This window comes from Solanum stenotomum, chromosome 8, assembly GCF_019186545.1.
Source record: "Solanum stenotomum isolate F172 chromosome 8, ASM1918654v1, whole genome shotgun sequence".
NCBI lineage: Eukaryota > Viridiplantae > Streptophyta > Magnoliopsida > Solanales > Solanaceae > Solanum > Solanum stenotomum.
This window is the reverse complement of record NC_064289.1, coordinates 20,503,217-20,529,238: the sequence shown is the minus strand read 5'-3', so window position 1 is coordinate 20,529,238 and position 26,022 is coordinate 20,503,217. Positions and strand designations below refer to the sequence as shown.

At 29.3% G+C, this 26,022-nt stretch overlaps 2 protein-coding genes across 2 annotated transcripts; both read left to right on the top strand.

Moving 5' to 3' along the window:
* Positions 1-4,622: 4,622 nt before the first annotated feature.
* LOC125874589 (putrescine N-methyltransferase 3-like) lies at positions 4,623-8,556 on the top strand. The gene is made up of 9 exons (XM_049555501.1): positions 4,623-4,898; positions 5,542-5,618; positions 5,787-5,909; positions 6,015-6,119; positions 6,242-6,314; positions 6,405-6,476; positions 7,275-7,470; positions 8,076-8,196; positions 8,304-8,556. The coding sequence occupies exons 1-9, from the start codon at positions 4,718-4,720 to the stop codon at positions 8,358-8,360; spliced, it is 1,005 nt and encodes a 334-aa protein (XP_049411458.1). The 5' UTR covers positions 4,623-4,717; the 3' UTR covers positions 8,361-8,556.
* An 850-nt stretch (positions 8,557-9,406) lies between these two features.
* LOC125874591 (spermidine synthase 1-like) lies at positions 9,407-24,840 on the top strand. Its single transcript, XM_049555504.1, has 10 exons — positions 9,407-9,522; positions 10,036-10,118; positions 10,209-10,331; positions 10,471-10,575; positions 10,773-10,845; positions 10,960-11,031; positions 11,157-11,352; positions 12,427-12,556; positions 12,962-13,003; positions 24,625-24,840. Exons 1-10 carry the CDS (start codon positions 9,423-9,425, stop codon positions 24,643-24,645), a joined length of 945 nt encoding a protein of 314 aa, XP_049411461.1. The 5' UTR covers positions 9,407-9,422; the 3' UTR covers positions 24,646-24,840.
* The last annotated feature ends 1,182 nt before the right edge of the window (positions 24,841-26,022 follow it).

Genomic DNA, 26,022 nt, shown 5'->3' with positions numbered 1-26,022 from the left:
TTATACAACAACCAATTTAGTTTCTTATTTGTATACAGATTCCAAATATATACTTATACAATTGATTTTTATGTATAAGTATACCGAATATATAGATTATTAATAGTCATAGCAAACATAAAAATTGTTTTGGAGCGTAATTATGCAAACTATAGTTATAACATATAAATATGATTGTTATGTTTGCTAAACCTAAAATTTACTCTCTTTTTTCATTTTCCACTTAATGTTCGGTATTCATATTAAAGTCCGATTAAATTCAAATTCATATCGAGTTCATATTATGGTAAAATATTCCCTAACAAAAATGACTTTGTATGGGGAGTAGTTTATTTATTTTTTAAAATCCATCAAATAAATATGAGAGAGAAAACGTGTTATACAGTGAGAACCAATGATGCAGCAACGGAATAAATAATTGAAAGACACCATACTGCTAGTTAATTAATTTCCTTCCTCTTTTTGTAATTTTTTATTTTCTTTTTTAGTATTATTGTTTATCGAGATAATGATAAATTTTAATTTATATAATATTAAAGACACGAGTTTCTATTTAACTTGTCAAGTTCATTTATTAGTAATTAAATATATTTGTTAAAGAACTTATAAATGAAAATGGTAAAGAAAGTAAATAATATTTGAGAGCTAAAAAAGGGTAAAATATGAAAAACTTGGATCACAGGAATATTCACGTAGTGCTTTTGTATATGTTATGTATCTTTGATCAATTTCAGAATTTCTCTCGTGAGCATGTGCATGTCATCTACGTAACGTATAATGGTATATTTAATTAGTGCATGAAAATATATAATGTAATATTGATATTTATATATATTTTACCATCATTAAAGAATGTGGGACAGTGAATGAGATTATTTTTTTCTTAATCAAATGTCTTGAGTTAGAGATTTGGGTATCAAATTTTTTCTGATAGAGAGCGTTTTCCTCCTAATGAAGTTCTACGTGGAGCAAATCCAAATAATTATATTCCAATATGAGTACCAGTCATCGAATAAAAAATCAGAAAAATACTTATACAGGAGTATCTTTTGTCTGAGATACAGTACAGATGCTGATTGTTCACTTACTTCACATTTTCTTTCATAAAATATTTCTTACAAAAGACGTACTTACTCCATCATATTTTGTGTGAGTTAATAATTTTTTAATTGAAACAAGCTTCGACTACTTGAAATTTTGCAAGTGAAACTTAACAATTTGAAAAGTACTAGAAGAATTTCATTTAACTTGCTGATTAATTATATAGTTATATATATTTCAGCTCTTTACCTGAAGTGTTTTGGTACATTTCCAAATTCCAATTAATTATGGAGATAATATTTTCTATTTGCATATCAAACATTTTAAAAACACATTTTCCTTAGTGCCGAGCACAAATGACTAAAATCGAGGAATTAGTGATAGATAAAATTTCATAGCTAAATAACAAAAATTTCATGTTAATATCATTTAGCTATGTATTAGCGGTGATTTGTAAGAAAATTCAATAAGCTAAAAGCATTTCAGCAATAAATAAAATTTTATAGTTAAACAACAAAAATCTCATCAGATTAACGACTGATTATAAAAAAAAAAAAAATCAATTAGCTAAGAGCGTTTTAGCGACAGACAAATTTTTGTAGCTAACCAACAAAAGCTTTATGTTAATCCCATTTAACTACAGATTAGAGACGGATTATAAAAAAAATTAATTAACTAGAAGCATTTTAACAATGAATTAATTAGATATTATCAATACATTTCATAACTAATTTCATGTATTCTTCTGGTAAGATACAAAAAAAAAAAAGAAAAAACTACTTTGTAAGATGAGATAATAAAATGTGGGAAATTCACCCATTTATTTTAGCTAATAATTAAATTAAAATGTCCTCCCTGCACACTTGATCAATTCAATTCAACATACTGGTTGATAGAACAGAATTTCACATGGGGCTCTTCAGATCAAAATTAAATAAAAAAGGATTTTTTTCTTATCTTATTTCAATTTTCGAGAGAAATAATTTGTACAATAATATATAATATAGGGAAAAAGGATGAATATACCCCAAACTATCGTAAATGGTATTTAAATACCCTTCGTTATACTTTTAGGACACTGGTGACCTTACTGTCCAAATTTTGGGTTGTATATATCCTTTGATCTAACAGAGAGACACGTGTCATAATCTTAACCGCGTATTCAAAATTTATTTATTTATTATCCATAATTAAAAGGCCTAACCCGAAAACCCGCCCAGATAATTATAACCCAAACCCAAACCCACCCCCATCCCCACCCCCACCCCCACCCCAAAAAAAACCAATCCCAAATAAACTCCAACTTTATTTTCTTCATTGTTCCACCAACCATCGGCAACCAATTAACACCCCACCGAACCCACGCCGGAACTCCACCACACCGTCGTGACTCATCTTCTCCGACAAAGTTCCACAACAAAACCACCTCTAGTTGCTTCTAAACTCAACTCCCTCGCTCCAGGCGAAATCAGCGATGCAGTGACCCTTCGGCCACCATGAAACTTGACCATCATGAACCCGTATCTCCTTCATCACTGCGCCAGTAGAACCAGCGAAAAGAACCAGAAAGCTTCGAATGGATTTACAATCGCAAAATTAATAACTTGTTTTGTCTTATTGAAATTTCAATTTATAAACATTTGGTTGTTGTCAGTTTTGGTAGTTGGTGATGATTTCTCAATCAAAACCTCTCACTAATACCTCACGAGTTCAAAATAAATCGAAAAATATCTTTGTCCTTTCTCCAATCTTTCCCCCTATCTTCTCGAAATCAAACATATTGTTATTGACTCACGTTTGTGCTATCTTTATCAGGTTTATTGATCACACAAGAGAGGAGCATGTATACTTGGGGGGGTTTTGGGTTATAATATGTGTGTGGGTCTTTTTATTTTTTGGTCTTTGCCGGAGAGGATGAAATTGCAGTGGTGTTTTCGGTGTCGATCTATTTCGTGGGGGTGTTTGGATGGTGGAACAATGAAGAAAGGGAAATGGGTTTATTTGGGTGTGGTCTGTTTGGTTTTTTTTTTTTTTGGTTATACTTATCCGGGTGGGTTTTTGGGTGGGCTTTTTAACTAGGGATAAAAAGTAAATAAATTTTGGATAGGCCGTTAAGATTGTGACACGTGTCTCTTCGTTAGTTCAAAGGGTATATACAACCCAAAATTTGAACGGTAGGGTTATCAATGTCCTAAAAATATAACAAAGGATATCTAGATACCATTTATAATAGTTCGGAAATATATTTGTTCTTTTTTCCTATAATATAGTATCAAATAATTAACTTGGAAAACAAACAGGTGCCTATAATAATAAATTAATATTATTAGCTACTTGGAGTATCTACGTGCGATCTCACGTTGATTTGTAGGTCCATTATTTACTAATCCAAAAGGGTAAAATAACGATATTATTATATAATATATAATAATAAACCTCACGAACTGTCCATAATAAGTTTTTATTTAATTAATATATTATCAACAATCATTGCACTTATAAGGCGTCGAGTCATAAGTTAATTGACATATCTTCACCAAAAAATCTCTTACCGTATCAAAATAAATGTCAATTTAGCTCATTAAAAAAATATAATTTACTAAGTTATGCTTATTTATTAAATGATTTTTAGAATTGAGCATTATTAAAAAGAAATAGGTATTTAATATAAATGTATAGTTGAAAAATCATACTAATTTTAGTCTTTAATTCATGAACAACTTTTTTCTCGCTAAAGTGAAACTTATTTTAAAACGAATTGCGTATATAACTATACACTTTTTTTTTTTTTTAATGTTTTTATTTTTAAAATTTTTCTAGTGAAAATATTGGTTCCTCCACAAATTGCATCGCTAACAAAAATATACACTCACTTTGTTAGCGATGCAATTTGACACACTTTAAATGGCATTATCCAAAGTACCAGTAGCTGACACAAGATTCTCATGAAGGGGTGTCAATGGTTGTAGTAAGAGAATAAAAAAAAATAATTATGAAGCCATAGGACTTGAAAACACAACCTTTAGGAACTTTTACAACCCCTTAACCACTAGACAAAACCTTCCACTTGTGTCAAGAGGTGTCAATACTTTTATATATATATATATATATATATATATATATATATATATATATAAACCAAAATTTGACCTATATACAATGTAATTTTACGACAAAAGGGTGTCGCTTGACACCCCTCGGCCAAGGGTGGTCCGCCCCTGTAAAGTACAATGGTCAAACTATCTAATTTTTCTGTGAGGATTCTGACATAGTCTCTTCACAAAAAAAAATTGAAATTAAATTTACATATTTAAAAACTATATTAAAAAAATGTTACAAATTATAATAATTAACAATTCAAAATATTTTTTTTTAAAAATGTAATAAAAATATTATTTTAACTTTTCAAATAGTAACAATGTCACGTAAAATAAAACAAAAAAATAGGCGGGTAATTCCAAAATGGCAAGGGCCCAACAATATTGACGTTGTGATCGAGTGGTTCCACCAATAAATCGTAAGTTTATAATAAAGCTAAAAACCTTCACTATAAATATGCATGCAATGCTAAGGGAATAAACAGGCAAAAAGTGAAGAAGCCTTTTGAGTATTGCGAAAAATAATTTCATCAAATATAATAGTTTTTTCTCTTATTTTAATTTGAATAATAGAGGTCATGATGAACAATCGCAACAATGGCACCACCACCAACACCAACACCAACACCAAAATTATTCACAAAAATGGTAGTATTTGCAATGGCAACTCCCACACCCATAATAATGAAAATAAGCTTGTAGAGTTCACTAACTCTATCAAACCGGGTTGGTTTTCTGAATTCAGTGCACTCTGGCCAGGTTAGTCGTCTTAAAATTATATAACATTTTGAGTTTATGAATTCTAAATTTTCATTTTTAATAAATTATTTATACATTAAATCTACTTTTGTCGAACTTATATGGACTGCTAGCTCCATCCCTACACACTGACTATCTTATTTTTATTACATTATATATTATATGTAAATTTTGTATATGTTATAGCAGGTAACCTGTTTTATTTTTGTGTTATTAATTAATTGTACTGTTTTATTACCTGTAATATCATTTAGGGTTTAAGTTATATATATGTTTTTTTTTTTTATAATATCAATGTAATTTTAACCTAATATTATAGTAGATTATTTACTCCATTTTCTAAGTTATTTAATTTGACCGTGTTTATATATTATAGATAGTTATGTCAGTTCATTTTTAAAAATACTTATCTATTATATTCTATCCGTGCACATAGTGTATGCGTACTGATCTGCCATTTAAGTGATATATAGCATTAAAATTCTTGTACTATCAGCATAATATCTAGTACTCTCACCTTATTGATATAATAATATTTGCTCAAATATTACTCTTCTTTGTTATTTTGTCGATTTCAATTTATTTGTTTTAATTTGATAACTTTAGTCGTCTTTAACCATTAGTGTAATCAAATTATATGCAGGTGAAGCATTTTCACTTAAAATTGAAAAATTGCTATTCCAAGGAAAGTCTGATTATCAAGATGTCATGCTCTTTGAGGTAAATATATTTACATCAAATAAATATATGTATATCATGTGTATAATGAATAATGATTATACATAACTATTACTTAACCATGATTAGTTAATGCATGCATGTATAGATCATTCTAACAAATCACTCGATTATAATAAGTTGTATCGATTTGATATAAACATCGTGCAGTCAACAACGTATGGAAAGGTGTTAACACTGGATGGGGCAATTCAACACACAGAGAATGGTGGATTTCCCTACACTGAGATGATTGTTCATCTCCCACTTGGTTCCATTCCATCTCCCAAAAAGGTTAATTATATAGCTAGTTTGCAATGATAAAATTGTTTTTTTTGACTTATTATAATAGGTCACGGATTACAATTATAAAAACAGTCACTAATACTTGTATTTTAGGTGTTAATCATCGGTGGAGGGATTGGTTTCACGCTGTTTGAGGTTTCTCGTTACCCAACTATCGAAAAAATAGACATAGTTGAGATCGATGACATGGTCGTAGATGTAAGTTTAATTTAAATTAATTATACATGATCGATATATCATAGTGTAAATTTTTACAATCATCTTACAAAAAATATTATAACTTTCTTGGTTTATAGATATATTTTTCTCTTTTTCGATAGGTATCTAGAAAGTTTTTCCCATACCTAGCAGCAGGATTTGATGATCCTAGAGTCACTCTTATTATTGGCGATGGTAATTAATTAATTAATAATTTAATTAGTTTTTTAATTTTTTTTTTATTTTCTTCATCTGTGTGTTAATTTGATTTTGTCTTCTTGTTAGGAGCTGCATTTGTGAAAGCTGCTCAACCTGGATACTATGATGCCATTATTGTTGACTCTTCTGATCCTATTGGTAATTTATTTAGAGAAAAATAAACTATAAGGTTAATTAATAAAGTTATCGTTTAGTTATAATTGATTTACATTGTTTAGTTTTCGTATCAGTATTGCTATTATGATTCTCCGATTATCTTATTCTTTGATTTTTAGTATTATTTGTTATTTAATTTGCTTCAGTCGTCGTATTATTTATTGTTGTTAGTGTTCTCTTCGATCATTCACTACTACAAACAAAAGTATTTTCCACCGCAAATAAATGAAAAATATGTACTATAAAATATGATTTTTCCACTTATTTTTCACCGTACCAACACACTGGGAAAACGCATGATAGCAAATGAATTCTCACTCACATAGTGGAAAGCTTCCTAGTTTTTTTGTATAAAAACATTACTATTATTTTTATTTTCTCAACAATTCAATCAAAAGATCTGTGAAAAATAGTCACAGAACATTTTTGTAACGGGGAACTTCAGTTGAAAAATAGTGGGCTTTTAGTATACGTAGTGATTGTTTTCAACATGATTTCTTCACTATTGTATTTGTTTTACATGTTTGATTTTTGATATGTTTTACTTGAATGAAGATGTTCTATCGGAAACAACCTTTCTATATCTTCATAAAATATAATAAAACAATATACAAATTACGCTGGATATATGTTATTGTAGTCTGTGAATGAATAGCAAATAATTATTCTATTTTTCATGTTATCATATCAAATTTGTCATAAATTATTTGAGCTCAACTTAAAAATTCATATATATTGTCAGTACATAAAACTTACGTACATATTATTATTAATGTACAGGTCCAGCAAAAGACTTGTTTGAAAGGCCATTTTTTGAGGCAGTAGCAAAAGCCCTAAGGCCAGGAGGAGTAGTGTGCACACAAGCAGAAAGTATTTGGCTTCACATGCATCTAATTAAGAAAATTATTGCAAATTGTCGACAAGTCTTTAAGGGTTCTGTCAATTATGCATGGACTACAGTTCCTACTTACCCTACGTACGTATTTCTCTCGATTTCATGTGTCATAATTTAACTGGACATGAAATTAAATGTGTATCTTGAATCTTATATACAATCGATCCTTAGACTAAATATATATGTGTATATTATATGAAAATGCATGTCCTTTGTTATTATGATTTTAAATATATCAGATGAAAGGTTAGAAATTAAGAAGAATATATTCTTATATAAATAAACTAAGAATAAAAGTATAAATTAAACATATAATATGATTGGAGAAATTAAACAACAAGAGTCAGAAATCTTGTAGCCATTTGTAATGGGAAATTCTTTATTATTTTTAACTAGAAGTATATAATTAATTATTAGTAGTATTTATTGTCCTATATAGATAGACTATATTAGAAAAGGATAAAACAATTTCGGACCCATAATTATTAGGGATCGTTTGGTTAGGAACAAGTTATTCTGGATAAGTTATTCAATTATATATGTATGTGAGATATATAATTTATTCCATCACTACAGTACTACCTAATACTCTCCAACTAAACACAAAATAAGATAATCATGTATTTTATTCTGAGATTATTATACCTTATACTTCCAAACGACTTGTAAATTGATATGATTTTCAGTGGTGTAATTGGTTACATGCTTTGCTCTACGGAGGGACCAGAAGTTAATTTCAAGAATCCAGTGAACTCTATTGACAAATATGTCAAATCCAAGGGACCTTTGAAGTTCTACAACTCTGATGTAATTACACATCTAACCCCTTAATTTTTTATTTTCTTACTTTTATGTCTCTTCTTTTTGTTAATTTGTCAATTCACCCCTTGTTCTTTTTTTTTTTCCTTTTTCAGATTCATAAATCAGCTTTTATTTTGCCGTCTTTTGCAAGGGATTTGATTGAATCTTGATTAAACAAATAATGCATAGTTATTGTATCAAGATTTGTTGTGTATGGGAAAATAATGAAGAAGTTTATGTCTATGCAATTTATTACTTAAAAATAAAATTAAATGTATAATGTGTAATAAAGTGGGGAATGATTATTATCTACCAAAAATGTAACATTGTACGAGAACTATTGTTATTCATGGACGTTTATTTTGAGTTAGTGGTTATATATTATTATTATATAAAAAATCATATTAATTAATATCTTGCATTAGAGTAATATTGCACATTTCATGATTATGATTTTCTTTTTCTTTTTTCTTTAATTAAAAAAAGAACCATGACATAATTTTTCTCATTCATCTCAAATTATTTGTTGTGTTAATCTATTACATGCTACTTATGAAAATATTAATTAGGAGAAATTTTGAATATTTATTATGTCTTTTAAAATATGAAAAGAATAATGTATTTTGTCTTGAACTTCTAAACTAACAAATAATTGAGACTATTACTTTTCAAAAATATAACAAATAATTTGAGATGGAGAAAATAGTGAAAACTTTATATAATTCATTACAAGATCGCAAATAAGTCATTCGACAAAGATATGAATCTAGAAGAACAGTATGATTGAACACTAATATATCTTGTTCCATTTGCCAAATTCAATTAAAGAAAGTCAAATTTTTCTAAATCTTGATACTGCTCAAATTTGTTCTTCTAAAAAATGAGTAGAATAGAAAAGCAGCGTAGTACGATCCTTACATAATTTAATTAAATATCTTATATTTAAACGATACATTTTCAACAAGTCCTCATCAAATCGTAAAAAAAAAGGCCAATGGACCTTAAACAATAGGTTGTGTTACACGCCTTCTAGTACAAACAATATAGTAGAGCTCAGCAAGAAAGAATTTATAATTCCAAAATATTCACGTAGGTTGATGATGAGCTGTATGATTATTGACGTTGTAACTCCCTCTTATATAATATGATAATAATAAATAAAAATATTACGAGAAACATATGTATATATTAGAGTGCAAAATTTTAGTTTTAGAAACAAAAAAATAAAGAAAATGGAAGAGGAATGTATGAGTGTTGATCACAGTGGCAAAGAAATGGAATGCCTTTCAATTATTCCTGGATGGTATTCAGATGTCAGTGATCTCTTTCCTGGTCAGCATTCTATCTTCTCTCCATTGTTTTATCAGATATATATATTTACTAGATAATTAGTTAATATCGCTATGGTTTAATAAAATTACCATTCGTTACTAACTTACAATTATAATTACATGGTCCAAATCCAGTATTTGTATGATTCGGCTCCTAATTAATTGTATAAGAACATAATTTTCCTAATTGTATAGATTCAGAATTTGTATATGTTTATCCTAGCTTGTATATAATTATTCAGTTGATCAAACATTTGATTTGTACAAGTTCGAAAAAATTCTTAAATATATAAATACATAATTTGTATATACTTATTTGTTTGTATATTGACAAACGTATTATACAAACAAAAATATACATAGTAAATGAAATTATGTCAATCAGATAAAATATCGTTAAGGACAGTATAATAACATGCCTCAAACTACAAATAATATTTCTTTTGTGATGAAATACTTTATTTAACTAAATGATGGATAATTGATTTTTGCATTGGTGAATAAAAACTGTTAGTACCTGGAGAAATCATGTCAATTAAGATAGAAAAGATATTATTCAAGGGGAGGTCAAAGTACCAGGATATTATGATCTTTCAGGTACTTACTACTTTACCATAGTTTTAATTATGTAATTAATTAATATTGTAAATATTATTAGTTATTAATCAATTAATATTACTGTGGCAGTCATTAACTTTTGGAAAAGTAATAGTTCTTGATGGGATAATTCAACATACAGAGAGAGATGTATGCTCTTATGTTGAAATGATTGTCCATCTCCCACTTGCTTCTATTCCTAACCCAAAAAAGGTAATTTTTTTTAATTTCTCACTCTGTATTTGGTATTTTCATTAAAGCCTGATTAAATTTGAATTCGTGTACTATCTTGATCAACTTTATAAATTCTTCCATCCAAATATAGATTTTCAACATATCTTATATTTTTTAGGTTCTAATTGTTGGTGGAGGAATGGGATTTACTTTGAGAGAAGTTTTACGTTATCCATCTATTGAAAAGGTTGATTTAGTCGAAATTGATGACATGGTGGTTAATGTAAGTCTTTGTTTTATTATTTTGGACACTTTATTTTTGGCCAAAAATGTATCAGACACTTAATGAATGTATCTGAGAGCAATTAAAAATCTACGATTTTTATAATTGGGAAAACTTTCAAAATAATATGTAATTAGCCCTAAATATATGAAATTTCAGTACTTTATTTATACTTATTATTTTTCAATTAAATATAGGCTTCAAGGAAATATTTTCCTGACATAGCTAAGGGATACGAGGATCCACGTGCAACACTTTATGTAGAAGATGGTATACTCCTAACAACAATTTGTATAGATGATTAAATATTTTAATTAGAATTAATTAATAATATTTAGGATGACCAATATATATTAACTTTTGGATACATTTTCAATGTTGAAGGAAATGCATTTGTGAAGAACACTGCTCCAGGAACATATGATGCAATTATAGTAGATTCTTCTGATCCTATTGGTAATTAAGTAGTAATATTGTGTATATAATTAAATTAGAAATGGAGGGCTCTGCTTTACACGTATTTTGTGTTGGTCTTTAATTTTTGTGCAAATTGAAAAAATATATTAAATGTGTGGATGTAGGACCATCAAAATTTTTCTTTGAAAAGCCCTTCTTTGAGGCAGTTTCAAAAGCCTTAAGGCCAGGAGGAGTTTACTCAACTCAGGGTGAAAGTGCATGGATTTTCTTGGATATTATCCAAAAACTTGTTGAAGACTGTAATATATTCTTCAAAGGCTCTGTCAACTATGGATGGACTAATGTTCCTTCCTTCCTAAGGTAATCTTCTCTCCTTCCCTATTGTTATTGTTATTATTATTATTATTGTTGTTGTTGTTGTTGTTGTTGTTGTTTATTATTATTATTATTATTATTATTATTATTATTATTATTATTATTATGTTTATATTATAATTGAATTGTGTGATCAATTATGCATGTCCACATTTAGAAAATGAATGTAGCAGAGAAGAGGATGTTTAAATGGATTTGTGGGCATATTAGGAAAGATATAATTAGAAATAAAGTTATACGGTACAAGGTGAGAGTGGCCTCTGTGATGAACAAGATGAGGGAAATGAGGCAGAAATGATTCAAACATGTTAAGATGAGACGCGTGGATGTGCGCGCCCATAAGGAGGTGTGAAAGGCTGACTATAATAGAAGTTAGGAAAGGTAGAGGTAAGCCAAAGCTTACCGAAAACATGACCCTAGATTAGAAGATATATATGGAGGTTAAGAATTTGGGTAGAAATTTAATGGATAGTCGAGAGTTGTAGCATTTTATGTAGGAAAGGCACGAGGCTAGCTTCCCCTCATTCGTAATCATATTTAGAAATCACATTATTTTTTGTTATTCAGTGTTTACTACTTCCTCCATTCCATTTTATGTGAGTTATTTGACTCGGCACAAAGTTTAAGAAAGAAAATAAGATTTTTGAAACTTGTGGTCTAAAATAAGTGATAGATATTTGTGAGACTATAAATCATTTCATTAAGAATAAACTGAGTATTTTAAAGTTAAATTGTTACTTAATATATAAATGTGTAATTCTTTTTCGAACAGACTAAAAAGGAAAGTAAATCATATAAATTGGAACAGAGTGAATACTATTTATTGCTCACTTTACTCTGTATCTTTTTTGCTCTCTTCTTTCCTTATAATTGTGCTTCAAATTCCTTTTTCTTTTGAATCGAGGGTCTATAAAAAATAAATGCTCTACTCCATAAAAGTAGAGGTAAAATCTGAGTACATATTATTTTTTTTCAAACCCCACTTTATTGAAATGCACTGAATATATTATTTATTGTTGTTACACAAACAATAATTCTAATATATAATAATATTTGCAGTGGAGCTATTGGTTTTGTTATTTGCTCTACTGATGGGCCTCTAGTTGATTTCAAGAATCCTATAAACAAAGTTGATGTGGATATCATCTCTACAAAATCTGAATCACCTTTAAAGTACTATAACTCAGAGGTACCTTTTTTTTCTCTCTCTATTGAATTAAAATTTGGGAAAAAGGTCGGAAATATATTTGAACTTTGATCAAAATTGTTATAATAATTTCGAACTTTGGAAAGAACCTTTTATCCATGCACTATTTAATAGTATATAAAGGTATATATGTGCCCACGTGGACATCATAAATATTACATCATTATAAATAGTAACGTGTCCACGTGGGCACATATATACCTTTAAAATATACTACTATTAAATAGTGCAAGTGGATAATAGGTCCTGCTCAAAGTTTGGAATTGTTACAGCAATTTCGGTCAAAATTCGGATATATTTCGAACCCTTTTCCCTTAAAATTTTGTCTTTAAGTTATATATATATAGTCGTTTAATAATTCTATTTTTTTTCTTAATTGATTCACAGGTTCATACTGCTGCATTTGCTTTGCCAACTTTTGCTCAAAAGGTTCTTTGTCCTAAAAACTGATTCTTGTTGGAAGATCTATGAATTTCAAGTATAGATATTTGATGTTCAAATAAATTTGCAAGGCGATAGTCAATTGCAAACCTTATTTTCTTTTAATAAATGGTTGGTTTTTAGAAGATTTAATTTCAAATGCAAATTTTATTTTCTTGTAATAAATGGTTAATGACAATGGTAGGTGTTTAGGCCGTTCAAATTGGATATGGAAATATCGGTTTTGAATATCTATGGTACATATATATCAAAGCTCTTAAAAAATTTAAAAGCTCAAAAACGTCTTAATTTTTTCGAAACTCAACAGTCAACAAACTTTACACCTCTTCTTCCTTGAAATTGTTCTCCAATAATTTCGAGCTTCTAGTTCAACATAGGCCATATCACTATGTTATTGAGACATTCCGTTACAAAGATTTATGATAAATTTATAATGGTTATATAATTTTAACTTAGATACATGTACACTTTATCAAATACATAGACTCTTAGTTAAATAAATGTATATTTATTGTCAGATCCAAGTACGCCTAATGTAATGATCCGGTTGGTTATTTTTGAAAAATTTCGTAAAATTACTGTTTTTCCCCTCCTGATATTGACCTCGAGTTATTTCTGTTTGTGTTTTGAAAGTTGGTCTCGAACTTTTTTTTTTAGGTGATTAATTTTTCCATTAATCACCCGAAACAAAATTACAAATCAAGCTAACTACCACAACCAGCTTAGTCTAATTTATAGCACCATCCTAACCAACTGCTATCTACCAGACTACTCATCAATCTCCACAGAAAACTAAGACTTTACAAGCCAAGATTGTACTACATCCTTTGCCTCCAATGATGCTCTAATATTACAAGCATAAGCAATATTTCTAGTCAATTTACTCTCATCCACAACCTGTTGTTCAAAAATCCTGTCATTCCTTGTTAAAAGTTGTTTTTGATGTATTTTGGAATTTCGAGTATCAGAATGAAATTCCTTTGATTTCATCAGTTCCGAAATATGGGAATTAGTCTATGAGAGTTGTTGGTTTACGATTCAGAGTTTTTTTTTTGAGGTCCTAAACTGGAAATTTGTGAAATTTTAGTATTTATGTTGACTTTGGTCAACATTTGTGGTTTGGATGCTCGGATTGAATTTCTGAGAGTTCTATTGGATTCTGGGGATGTTTTAAGCTTAAGTGAGGTCTTGGTTGATTTTTCAGAGGTCCTGAGCTTGTTTTGGCCTTTTAGCCATTATGTTCATTTCTTATGACTTTCACGGATGTCGGGTCAAGGAGACCAGGTTCGTGTTTCGACAGTTCTGTTCAGTCTGAAACATTGAGTATAGTCAATTTGCAGATTTTTTTTGTGTGTACAGGGTCCCAAATGAATTTTGATGATCTTTTCGATGATTTTTGTGTAGACTGATGTTTCTGATTCTGCAGTCCTTGCGTTTGTAGAGGGCTTTCACTTTTGCGAATGCCAGAAAAATGAGACTAACAATTTAGGAGGGGTTTGCTTAAGCAAATCAAGACTCACTTTATCTATGATCGCTTAAGCGAAGCTCGGTTTGCAAAAGCGAGACCCTCAATTTTCGTGGGGTTCGCTTAAGCACACTTGGGTCGCTTTTACGACATTGGAGAGAGATTTTTGGCCTGAAATTTTAGGGTTTAAGCCCTATTTTTTTTTTAGCTTGATAAAACCCTTGGAGGTAATTTTGAAGAGATTTCTTGTGCTAAATCATTTGGGTAAAGCATTTGTGACCCTAAACCTTAATTTACCTTTAATTATTTATGGATTTAAATAGCAAAACTTGAGATTTTAATTAACAAATGGCAAGATTTTCAAGAATTTGAGTTCTAAACTAAAATGGTGATTGTGAACTGATTTTAAATCCTTTTCCAAAATGGTTTTCACCAATGAGTTTCAAATGTCTTGGGTAACTTCTTCAAAGAAAGATTTTCGGATTCAAACGTCATTTTCAAAATTTGATTTTTGAGTTGAATGACCCATTTTTCAAAGAATATGATATGTGTATTATTATTTTTGAAATCTTATTAAGATAACTTTATTGAATCATATTGTGAGGCTTTGAACGTTGTTCGGAAGGGGAAGACTCAAGTCTTGAATTGACTATTTGATTAAATTAAGGCAAGTGATTTCTTAAACCTTGTAAATCTGGTAGAATTGTGTATTGCCCTTCATTATGTGTGTTGGGGAGTGATGATAATGAGGTGATGAGTTCATTATTCCACTTGATTAACCTTAATGAATAAAAAATGGATTAATGAAAAGACAACATATTGATCATAATGCTTGTGATTTGCCTTGTTGTGAGCCTTATTTGATTGATTGATGAAATGCTTTGATGTTATTAATGTGGACTTGAATCGCTTGAACTGTTGTCTCATCTTTATGGTGTGAAATTTGTTTATGTGCATTGATTGTTGTAAACCGTGATGAGACATGTGATATAAAGCCGATGGAAAATGGTTCCAACTAATAATATTGTGCCGAAGAAAAATAGTTCTGACAAGTGATGTGATATAAAGCCGACGAGAAATAGTTCCAACTAATGATGTGATATAAAGCCGATGAGAAATGATTCCTGCTAGTGATATGATATAAAGGCAATGGAAAATGATTTTGCGTAGTGATATGATATAAAGTCAATGGAAAATGGTTTTGCGTAGTAATGTGATATAAAACTGATGGAAAATAGTTTCGGTTAGTGTTGTGATATAAAGTCGATGGGAAATGATTTCGTCTTGTGATATTGTGTCGAAGGGAAATGATTTTGGCAAGTGATGTGATATAAAGTCGATGGGAAATGATTCTGGCTAGTGATGTGATATAAAACTGTTGGAAAATGGTTCCGGTTAGTGATGTGATATAAGGCCGATGGAAGATGGTTCCGGCTAGTGATGTGATATTGTCACGACTCAAAAATGTATATGATGATACTTGTCTATTTCCACAAAGACAAGTCAGCCTCAAACGAAGTCAATGCAGAAAAACAGTAAGACAAGAACTAGATAAAGCGAAAAATTTATTTTTCTATTAAACCCCTCAAAATCTGGTTGCCACGTGTACACGCCACCAAATACATAAAAGCGGAATTAAGAAATAAGTACAAGTGTCAATCTTTGTTTCTCAAATAGAACAAAGCTTTAAGAAAAAGGCAAAGAGGGTTCACCGAAGTGACAAACAACTACCTCTTCAAATCCTTGACAAGCCTCGAAATAAGAAGAAGGAGAAAGAGATCACACGAATCCAAGCTCGGAACCTACACAAGTGTAGAAACAAGGGGTGAGTACCAACAACACAGTACCCAACCAACAACATAGTAAATCAGGCATCTAGCTTGAAATCGAATACCTCTTACATTCTAACCGAACCTCCTCAAACTATAACCTGCACAAAAATCAGCCTAACCTAGTAATTCTACAATACACGACTCACAAGACCCAATATCCATAGTACAATAGTCACAATCAACAATCAAACTAATCAAGTCATTTTCAAAGTCAAGTAGTTCAATCACACACAACAAGTACATCAATCCAAGTAACAAGCAAGCCACACATAAGCATCAAATGCATCAAGTCACAATAATTAATATCTTGTCGGAACCATTTCTCTTTGGCATAATCTTACAAGTCGGAATTATTTTCCGTCAGCTTTATATCAAATCACTAGCCCAGCCCATTTTCCATCAGCTTTATAAACACTTGTCGAAACTGAGGCTTAAACCCCAAAATTTGCAGGCCAAAAAATCCTCCCAGGTATCACAAAAGCGACAAGGGGTTCACAAATATTATAAGAAAATCAGGGCAAAACTCTAACAAATCTCCTCTTTTGGTTGAATTTTTTTGACAAAATTTGATCCACATTTTCACATGCATAATAATCTTCGTTCTTCACATAATCTTCATCAATGCGGGTTGTCATGGTTAAAATTGATATGAATTAAAAATTGAAGCCTTGTGTATCAAACTAAGCACGTGTTAATAATATTGGAACCCTGCGTTAAAAATTATAAACATAGTTGAAAGTGGAGCTCATATGTTAAAAGAAGGTGAAATGATTTGATGTGCCCTTATACTTGCATGAGTTTATATTTTGAACCCTTCTGTTTGACTCTGTCAACTGAACCATTAAACTCAATGAAACTCAATATTTTAAGTCTTTCTGATCATTGACCAAATTTATGTGGCAATTTAATTATTGAGATGGCACCTACGTGATTTCACGCCTAGAAGGAGCGTGAGCTCAAAAATAACTTTTTTTCCCACTTCTTTCTTCTTTCCCTCCCAGCCCACCCCAATACTCTTTCTCTCTAATCACCATTACCTTCTTCTCCATCCAACCTCATTCCTTTTTTCTTTCTCCCCTTCCCAGCTCTCTCCAAAAAAAAATTCTCTTTCCTTTTTTTCATATTTTCTCTCTTTAGAAACAAAATTTTTTCATTTTTTAGGGTTATTTACAATTCATAAGGTGACAAAGATTTAATAGTCATAAAGGACGAAAAGTGATTGTGGAATATTTTTGTGAAATTAGGTGATATGTGTTATGTAAAATTGTGTATAAATATTGTGATCTATTGAGATATTTTAATGGTGGTTTATTGGCATTAATGGAGAAAAGGAATCTATGGTGGATGCAAACATTGATGAAAAAAATACGATTAAGAATTATGAATGTTGGAAACTTCGAGAAAAAATTGAATTACGATTTTTAAGAACTTGAAGAGCCTAGTCATGGCTATAGATAATGACGACCATGAAGAAGAAAAATTAAGGAGAATGGAGATGGTGTTAATGGTGGTTGTGGGTTGAGGGAGGTGGAGGAAAGATGAGAGAAATAACTATTTTATTTTATTTTTGTAAATAGAAAAAATATTATTTTTGTCTTTTATGGAATAACATTTTTGGTTGATAATTTAAAAATACTTATGAAATAATTATGACACGACATTATTATATCTGACGTGAATATGGCATGTCGTTTATAAAATGGAAAGTGAGTTACACACATGGTTGGAGGGGTTTAGAAGTCTCATTTTAATTGGGTTTAAGGGTTCAATTGACAAATAGTCAAGTAGAAGTGTTCAGAATACAAACTCATACAAGTACAAGAGTCAATCAGACCATTTGGCCTTAAAAGTAATATGCATGAGTTGAAAATTGGAGCTCAAACATTAAAAGTTAGCAGGGTTAAAAGTTGGAGTTCATGTATTAAAGTAAACACGAATTGAAAAATTGATTTTATTTTTAAAGATGGAGTAGCAGGATTGTTGAGAAGAAATTTTTCTCCATATATTGTTAGATACAAATCTTCACATAAAATTATATTAAAATAATTTAATATTATTATATGATTTGGCCAATTGACCTACATATTGAAAAACTAATAAAAAAACATTGTGGATACTATTGTTTTTTTCTATTCTTGGTATGAGAAGATGAGTTAAAACTTTTTCACTAAACAAAAAATACTCAGATATGGAAAAAATATATAAATTATATTTTTTCCTTTTAGTGAACAAAAGAAAAAATAAAATTCAAATACGATAACAAATCACATGTATACCATAGTTATACTTTTCCAATCTGTACAATAAGGACAATTTTCAGTAATTGTGTGCACACGTTGTACAAATTGTCAACCTCACATTTGTGTATTCCATCAAAATGAATTTTAATTTCAAAATGGATGTATTATACGTAGTAATATCTTACCTACCCAAAATTGTGTTGTGATACATTTACTGTTTAGATTTATTTGACATTCTGTTCTTTTTAATCGGTATAAAAAAAATAACACATAAAATTAGGACGAATGAATACAAAGTTTAAATGCATTTATGAATTCCTATAAAAAAAAATTGTGTATTTATTTTATAAAATTTTGATTCTCTATATAAAAATTCTGGCTATGCGGCAATTTAGAGATGATAATAATTGAAGTCTTAATGCAGATATCAAACGAATAAAATGAAAAAGATTTTCCGCTTTTAATTAGAGGTTTCAAAAATTCAAGTTTTAGTACTATAAATTAGTTCGAAGTAGCTCGTGTTATACACAGGCCCAACATCAAACTTAAAGTAATATTACACAACAAAATATTTTAAGCTAAATTATTAAGAAATAAAAGATCTCCATTTATCTATTTTATTGATGCGGTCCAGTAAAATTAATAATATATAATACAATTAAATTTAACGAAACTATATCTAAAGTACAACTATATATATAAAAGATTCCTTCGCTTTTAACGAGAGGTGTTGATATTTCAAGCTTTAGTACTATAAATACGAGGAGTAATACATGTATATGAGAGTGCAAAGAGATTATAGTCTATACTATTTTACTAGAAACAAGAAAAAAAATGGAAAAGGAATGTGTGAGTGTTGATAACAGCAATGGCGAAGAAATTGAATGTCTTTCAATTATTCCTGGTTGGTATTCAGATGTCACCGACCTCTTTCTTGGTTAGCATTTCCATCTTTTCTATCACATCCGTTTCAATTTTTTTTTATTTTATCGAATATATATTACTTTTAATCTGTATTAATAAGTATGATATGATTTTTGTACATCAAGACTTACGTCTTATTTGTTTGTGTTTAATGGAGATCTGAATCATAATTATTTATATCAGTCAAACTTAACTTATTTATTATGCTTTAAAATAATCACTCGTCATTTTTTTTTCTCTGTCGCTACAAATTTTCTTAATCAAACATCAATTTTTTCCTCTTTGAACGGATAAGTTTTCATAATCTTTACAAACATTTTTTTATATTAACAATTTTTTAGGCTATATTGATGTTTATCAAGTACACTTTACCTCTACCCTTTCAAGATTTGTGTACAATTTTTTTTTAAGGTCTTTCTTCAACAAGAGTTGATGATTAGAGTTCAAGTTGTACTTATCCCCGTCCTAGTGTCTCTTCTGTATATACTACTACATATAGTGGCGGGAGACAAAATTTTCATCCAGGGGAGTCAAAAATAGATTGGGGCGACTACAAAATAGCTAACCTTAACTCCTATATTTTATCTCGCCCTATCACGACTCTTTTAATATTTCTTTCAATTTTCATCCTGCACAATTGAGTTTCTAGAAAATATTTTGTGCATTTTAAAATATTTTCTTATTATTATTTTTTTTTTAACAAATCACTTGTTTTGAAACACGTTTAGAAGATCAAAAAAACACTTAGGGTGTGTTTGGTATGAAGGAAAAGATTTTTCGGAAAATATTTTTTCAATTTTCAATATTTTTGAAAAATATCTATATTAATATTTAGTCTTAAAAAAATTGTTAAATTTGTGTAGACGTCCAAAGTGAAGGAGTTTTTTTTTTTAAAAAAAAATTTGTCCTATCTTTCAAAACTTAGTTCTAACCCTAAATAATATAAAAAAAATTAATAGTAATAAAATTCATATCTTTGTTTTCTATGTCCTAAATGGTTATTATGTTTTATATAATAAGAAAGAGTTAAATTTTTATTATGACTCATAATTCATTTTAAAACCTTATTGTTCTGGGGAATATTGTGTAGAGAAATAAAACAAAGAAGACAAAAATAAATGAGAGAGTTTAGTTATGATTGTGGGATGAAAAGAAAAATGTCTTTGTCTTAATTGGAAATTGATGGGAAGACGAGTACTGCTTTAGAGTTATCTATTAATAAAAATAATGCTATCTGTTAGTATATATTGTGGTCTTGAATGGGAAGAATCATTATACAATATTATTTGTTCGTATATATTGTGGAAATTTACGGCTATACACAAGTAATAGAATTACATTAAAGTCATCGAAATTATTTTAGGAATAATTCTTTAATTTTTTTAACTAATTAGAATATATGTTAGGCGTTGATAATGTGAAACATTCTTTATTGTATTTGATAAGTTGGGTACTTTTTTTTTATGAATAAATATGTTTATGTTGAATTCTTTAAAAAAAATCATGTTATAATAATTTTTGTACTGATATATAATTTTATTTGCATATCATATAATTTAATTTTTTAATCAAAATATAAATATTTAACTTTTTTTTTTGACGAAATGAAAATTTTATAATATTAATTTAATTGATATAAATGTTTAATTTCATAGGTATATTCATATATTGAAAACAACCAGTCTTAAAATTTTAATTATTCAGATGTGTATTCAGAATTTCAAATTTCGACATCTAGATCTTTATACAGATTATAATATTCAGATTCTTATTCAGATTCAGACGTCTGAATCTTAATGGAAAGTTGGAAACAAATAATGCCTTGAACAAATGAAAAAAAATATAATTAATTTTTTTGATGAAATATTTATTTATTTGTTTTAACTAAATGTGGATAATTGATTTTTGCATTGGTGAATAAAAACTGTTAGTACCTGGAGAAATTAAATCAATTAAGATAGAAAAGATATTATTCAAGGGGATGTCAAAGTACCAGGATATTATGATCTTTCAGGTACTTACTACTTTATCATAATTTTAATTATGTAATTAATTAATATTGTGAATATTATTAATTATTAATCAATAAATATTACTGTGGCAGTCATTAACTTTTGGAAAAGTGATAGTTCTTGATGGTATAATTCAACAGAGAGAGAGAGATGTATGTTCTTATGTTGAAATGATTGTCCATCTCCCACTTGCTTCTATTCCTAACCCAAAGAAGGTACTCTTTTTTTTTTTTATTTTTATTTCTTATCTGCGGTTGATATTTATATTAAAGTTCGACTAAATTCGATATTTTTCAGGTTCTGATTATTGGAGGAGGAATGGGTTTTACTTTGAGGGAAGTTTTACGTTATTCATCTGTTGAGAAAGTTGATTTGGTCGAGATTGATGAGATGGTTATTGATGCAAGTATTTTTACTTATAGACTTAATCAGAGGCGGAGCAAGGATTAGAAGTTTGAGAGTTCTAAATTTCCTTTACCCACAAGTCTAGCGTGAAAAATATTTCCACAGTCCCTTCCTTATCACTGAAGCGTCAATCAATCTTTTTAGGGTTTCACAAGTTAAAATACATATATATTTATTTAAATTTCTAGTACAAATATAGAGTCTACTTAAAAATTATTGGGTTTGTCCGAACCCACGAACCTCCACCTAGCTCCGCCTCTGAACTTAATTAGTTTGGACTTTTAATTTTTTTTTTGTTCCTAATTATTATTTTTCAATAAACTATAGGTTTCAAGGAAATATCTTCCTGAAATAGCTAAGGGATACGAGGATCCACGTGCAACACTTTATATAGAAGATGGTATACTCCTAACAACATTTTCTTTTTATAGATGATTAATTAAATATGTATTGCCACTCAAATAATTTAATTAGAATTAATAATATTAAGGATGAAAAATATGTATTAATAACTTTTTGACACATATTTTCTATAATAATATTTGTAGGAAATGCATTTGTGAAGAATGCTGCTCCGGGAACATATGATGCCATTATAGTAGATTGTTCTGATCCTTCTAGTAATTTCGCGAGACATAAATTTATATTTTGTATTTTATATATATATATATATNTATATATATATATATATATATATATATATCACAAGTTATTCCTTAAAGAAATGAGTTTGATTGCTAAGGATAAAAATTAAAGACCAGAATAAACCGTAAAATTAAAAATGCATGTATGGATGCAGGACCATCACAATTTTTCTTTGAAAAGCCCTTCTTTGAAGTAGTTTCAAAAGCCTTAAGGCCAGGAGGAGTTTATATAACTCAAGGTGAAAGTGCATGGATTTTCTTGGATTTTATCAAAAAGCTTGTTGAAAATTGCAACAAATTCTTCAAAGGCTCTGTCAACTATGTATGGACTAATATTCCTTCCTTCCCAAGGTAATCTTCTCTCCTATTCAGGATTTAGAGTATGTGGGTGTCAAATAGATTCATCGATTAAATTAACTTTATATGTGATTAAATTATTCATCTTTTCAATATATATGATAAATCAATCAATAAAATATGAATAATAAAATAGAAATTTATGTATTACATATATTACAAATCCACACTCCACACTAAAATCATGAAGTTAACAAATTTAAGACTTTCAATAATATTTACTAATATTATAAATATTTATCATTCATTTACAATTGTCCTCGACGAGTTTTCATATTCTGAAACGATCGATAATGACATCATTACTAATTACATTTGTAAATACATCACGTACGCTCTATGTAACACACTAGACAATCATTTAAATATTGATTACCAATGCTATTCCAGCTTGATAACTTTTTATATTTATCTATAGACATCAAGATAATTTATGAAAAAATATGCTTAAAAACATAAGACATGTGAAAAAATATCATTAGAATAGATAGGTAGTATTTAGTAACTCTTGGAAAAAGAAACTTTTGGAACTTTTAAATTTATTTAGGCTTCCAACGAGTATTAATTGTAGGGGCAAAATGGAAAAAATTAGTTAATTTTATTTTGATATAATAAGTGATCAACTTGTAATTTAGGACATATATTTCTAATGAGGTAATCAACTACTCCCTAGCTCCGTTCAACCATAGTTGTTTACTATACTATTTTGGGATGTCCAACAATGCATGTCCACTTTATGAAATCAATGGATAATTTTATATTTAGTTCCTACTTACCCTCATCATTAATTATAGTCATTTCTCTATGACATTTTTCAAGATATTGTGTTTATTACATTCAAATGGTGATATAGTAAAATTACCCTCCTATTTATAGTTTCTTAAGTAGTGTGTAAAATCAATAATAGACAAATATTATTCAACAGAGGGAGTAATATGGGACGGAGGGGGTATTGTTGTTGTTAGAGATTACCATATTTCAGAAATGAAATTATATGGGATAAGGTGAGAGTGATCTCTATTGCTGACAAGATGAATGAAGTGAAACTGAAATGGTTCGAATATGTGAAAAGGAGTTGTGTGGATGCACCCATAAGAAGGTATGAAATGTTGGCTATAAAAAAAGTTAGGACATGTAAAGGGAGGCTAACAAATGATTAGACAGGATATGCCACAACTTCTATTTATTGAGGACATAACCCTATATAGGAATATAAGAAAGTCAAGGAATTGGGCAGAGAGTTGTAACATTTCATGTGGGGAAAGCACAAGGCCAGCCTCCCTCCTTATTCGTAATCATATTTAGAAATCACTTTTTTATTCGATATTTATTAATATTTATTGATATATTTGCTTTGTACCTTTTTTTGTTCTCTTATTTCATTATAATCGTGCTTCGAATTATATAAACAATAATTCTAATATATAATATTTGCAGTGGGGCTATTGGTTTTGTTATTTGCTCTACTGAAGGGCCTCCAGTTGATTTCATAAATCCTATAAACAAAGTTGATGTAGATATCATCTCTACAAATTCTGAATCACCTTTGAAGTACTATAACTCAAAGGTACTATACATTTTTTTCCTTTTGAATTAAAATTTTAAATTTCTATATATATATATATATATATATATATATATATATATATAAATCTTCTAATAATACTACTTTATTTCTTAATTAACAGGTTCATGCTGCTGCTTTTGCTTTGCCGACTTTTGCTGAAAAGGTGCTTTGCCCTAAAAAGTGATTCTTGTTGGAAGATGTATGAATTTCAAGTATCTATTTGATGTTTAAATAAAATTGATAGGCGATGACCAATTGCAAATTTAATTTTCTTGTAATAAATGGTTAATGCATTAATAGTAGTGAGGGTGGACGTTTGGGCCATTTGAATCGAATATATGAAAGTTTCGATTTGAATTTTCTATTTTCGAATTGAAGAAATTACCATTGATATATTTTTATGTTTGTATCTCAAAAATGTTTTAATTTTTTGAGACTCAACAAACTTTACGCCTCTTTTTCCTTAAAATGGTTCTCAAATGATTTCAAGTTTCTGGTTCAACACAGGCCATATCACTATGTTATTGAGACATTTCTGAAAGATTTCTGAGAAATTTATAATGCTTATATAATTTTAACTTAGATACATGTACACTTTATCAAATACATAGGCTCTTAGTTTAATATATATATATTATCAGATTCAAGTATACCTAATTGTAATGATCCGGTTGATCATTTTTGAAAAATTTCGCAAAATTACCATTTTGTCCCTCCTGATATTGACCCCGAGTTATTTCTGTTTGAGTTTTGAAAGTTGGTCTCGAAATTTGAGTAAAACGTTGTGAATTTTGTAAGTTCCAAATTTGAAAGGCTAAAGTTGTTAAAAGTTGTTTTTGATGTCTTTAGGAATTTCGAGTGTTGGAATGAATGTCACGCCCCGAGCCTACACCCCGGACATGGATGGCACTCGAGAACCATTCTTGGCCCCAAGCGAACCCTTGGCCTGACTTACTTACTCAGCGAAAAACTCTAAGCATTAATACAATGATCAAATGCACTTACTCAATGGTTTAATAAAATAACTTAGAATGTTTAAAAGTCAACATTCATTTTGGCCAAAATGGCAACTCAAGTAAGACATATGAAATGATAATGTAAAGACAACTGAACTACTAATTGTCTGACCGTCTATGAAGCCTCTAAAACAAAGAAGGATGTCGGGACAAGGCACCCGATCATCCTAACAATGAAATACTGAAAACAACGTAAAAGGAGTCCTCCGGAATGCAATGAGGCTCACCAACTGACTCTGAGTGCTCAACTGGATCAACGAGGCGTTATGTGAGATCCTGGTTACCTTCGTCTGCATCATAAGAAGATGCAGGCCAACTGGCATCAGTACATTGAATGTACGAGTATGCGAGTTGGAATGCTAAACACAACATAGACTTGAAAAGAATTTGAAGGGAACGCTTACCTTGGCTTTACTCAACTCCTGAATAACTTAACTCATTATAAAACAATAAAGCATATGGAATATATAGAAAGCTTGTGAAACAGTGGAAAATAACTTAGTTCGTTAAAGAAAATGCAATAACAAACTCAACTTTACTAATAT

Excerpts from the sequence above, each read along its gene's own strand:
- LOC125874591 (XM_049555504.1), top strand. The coding sequence starts at position 9,423 with ATGGAAGAGGAATGTATGAGTGTTGATCACAGTGGCAAAGAAATGGAA. Across the intron at positions 11,353-12,426 it reads AATGTTCCTTCCTTCCTAAG|TGGAGCTATTGGTTTTGTTA; the intron begins GTAATCTTCTCT and ends TAATATTTGCAG. Across the intron at positions 12,557-12,961 it reads TAAAGTACTATAACTCAGAG|GTTCATACTGCTGCATTTGC; the intron begins GTACCTTTTTTT and ends ATTGATTCACAG.
- LOC125874589 (XM_049555501.1), top strand. The coding sequence starts at position 4,718 with ATGATGAACAATCGCAACAATGGCACCACCACCAACACCAACACCAAC. Across the intron at positions 4,899-5,541 it reads ATTCAGTGCACTCTGGCCAG|GTGAAGCATTTTCACTTAAA; the intron begins GTTAGTCGTCTT and ends AATTATATGCAG. Across the intron at positions 5,619-5,786 it reads AAGATGTCATGCTCTTTGAG|TCAACAACGTATGGAAAGGT; the intron begins GTAAATATATTT and ends AACATCGTGCAG.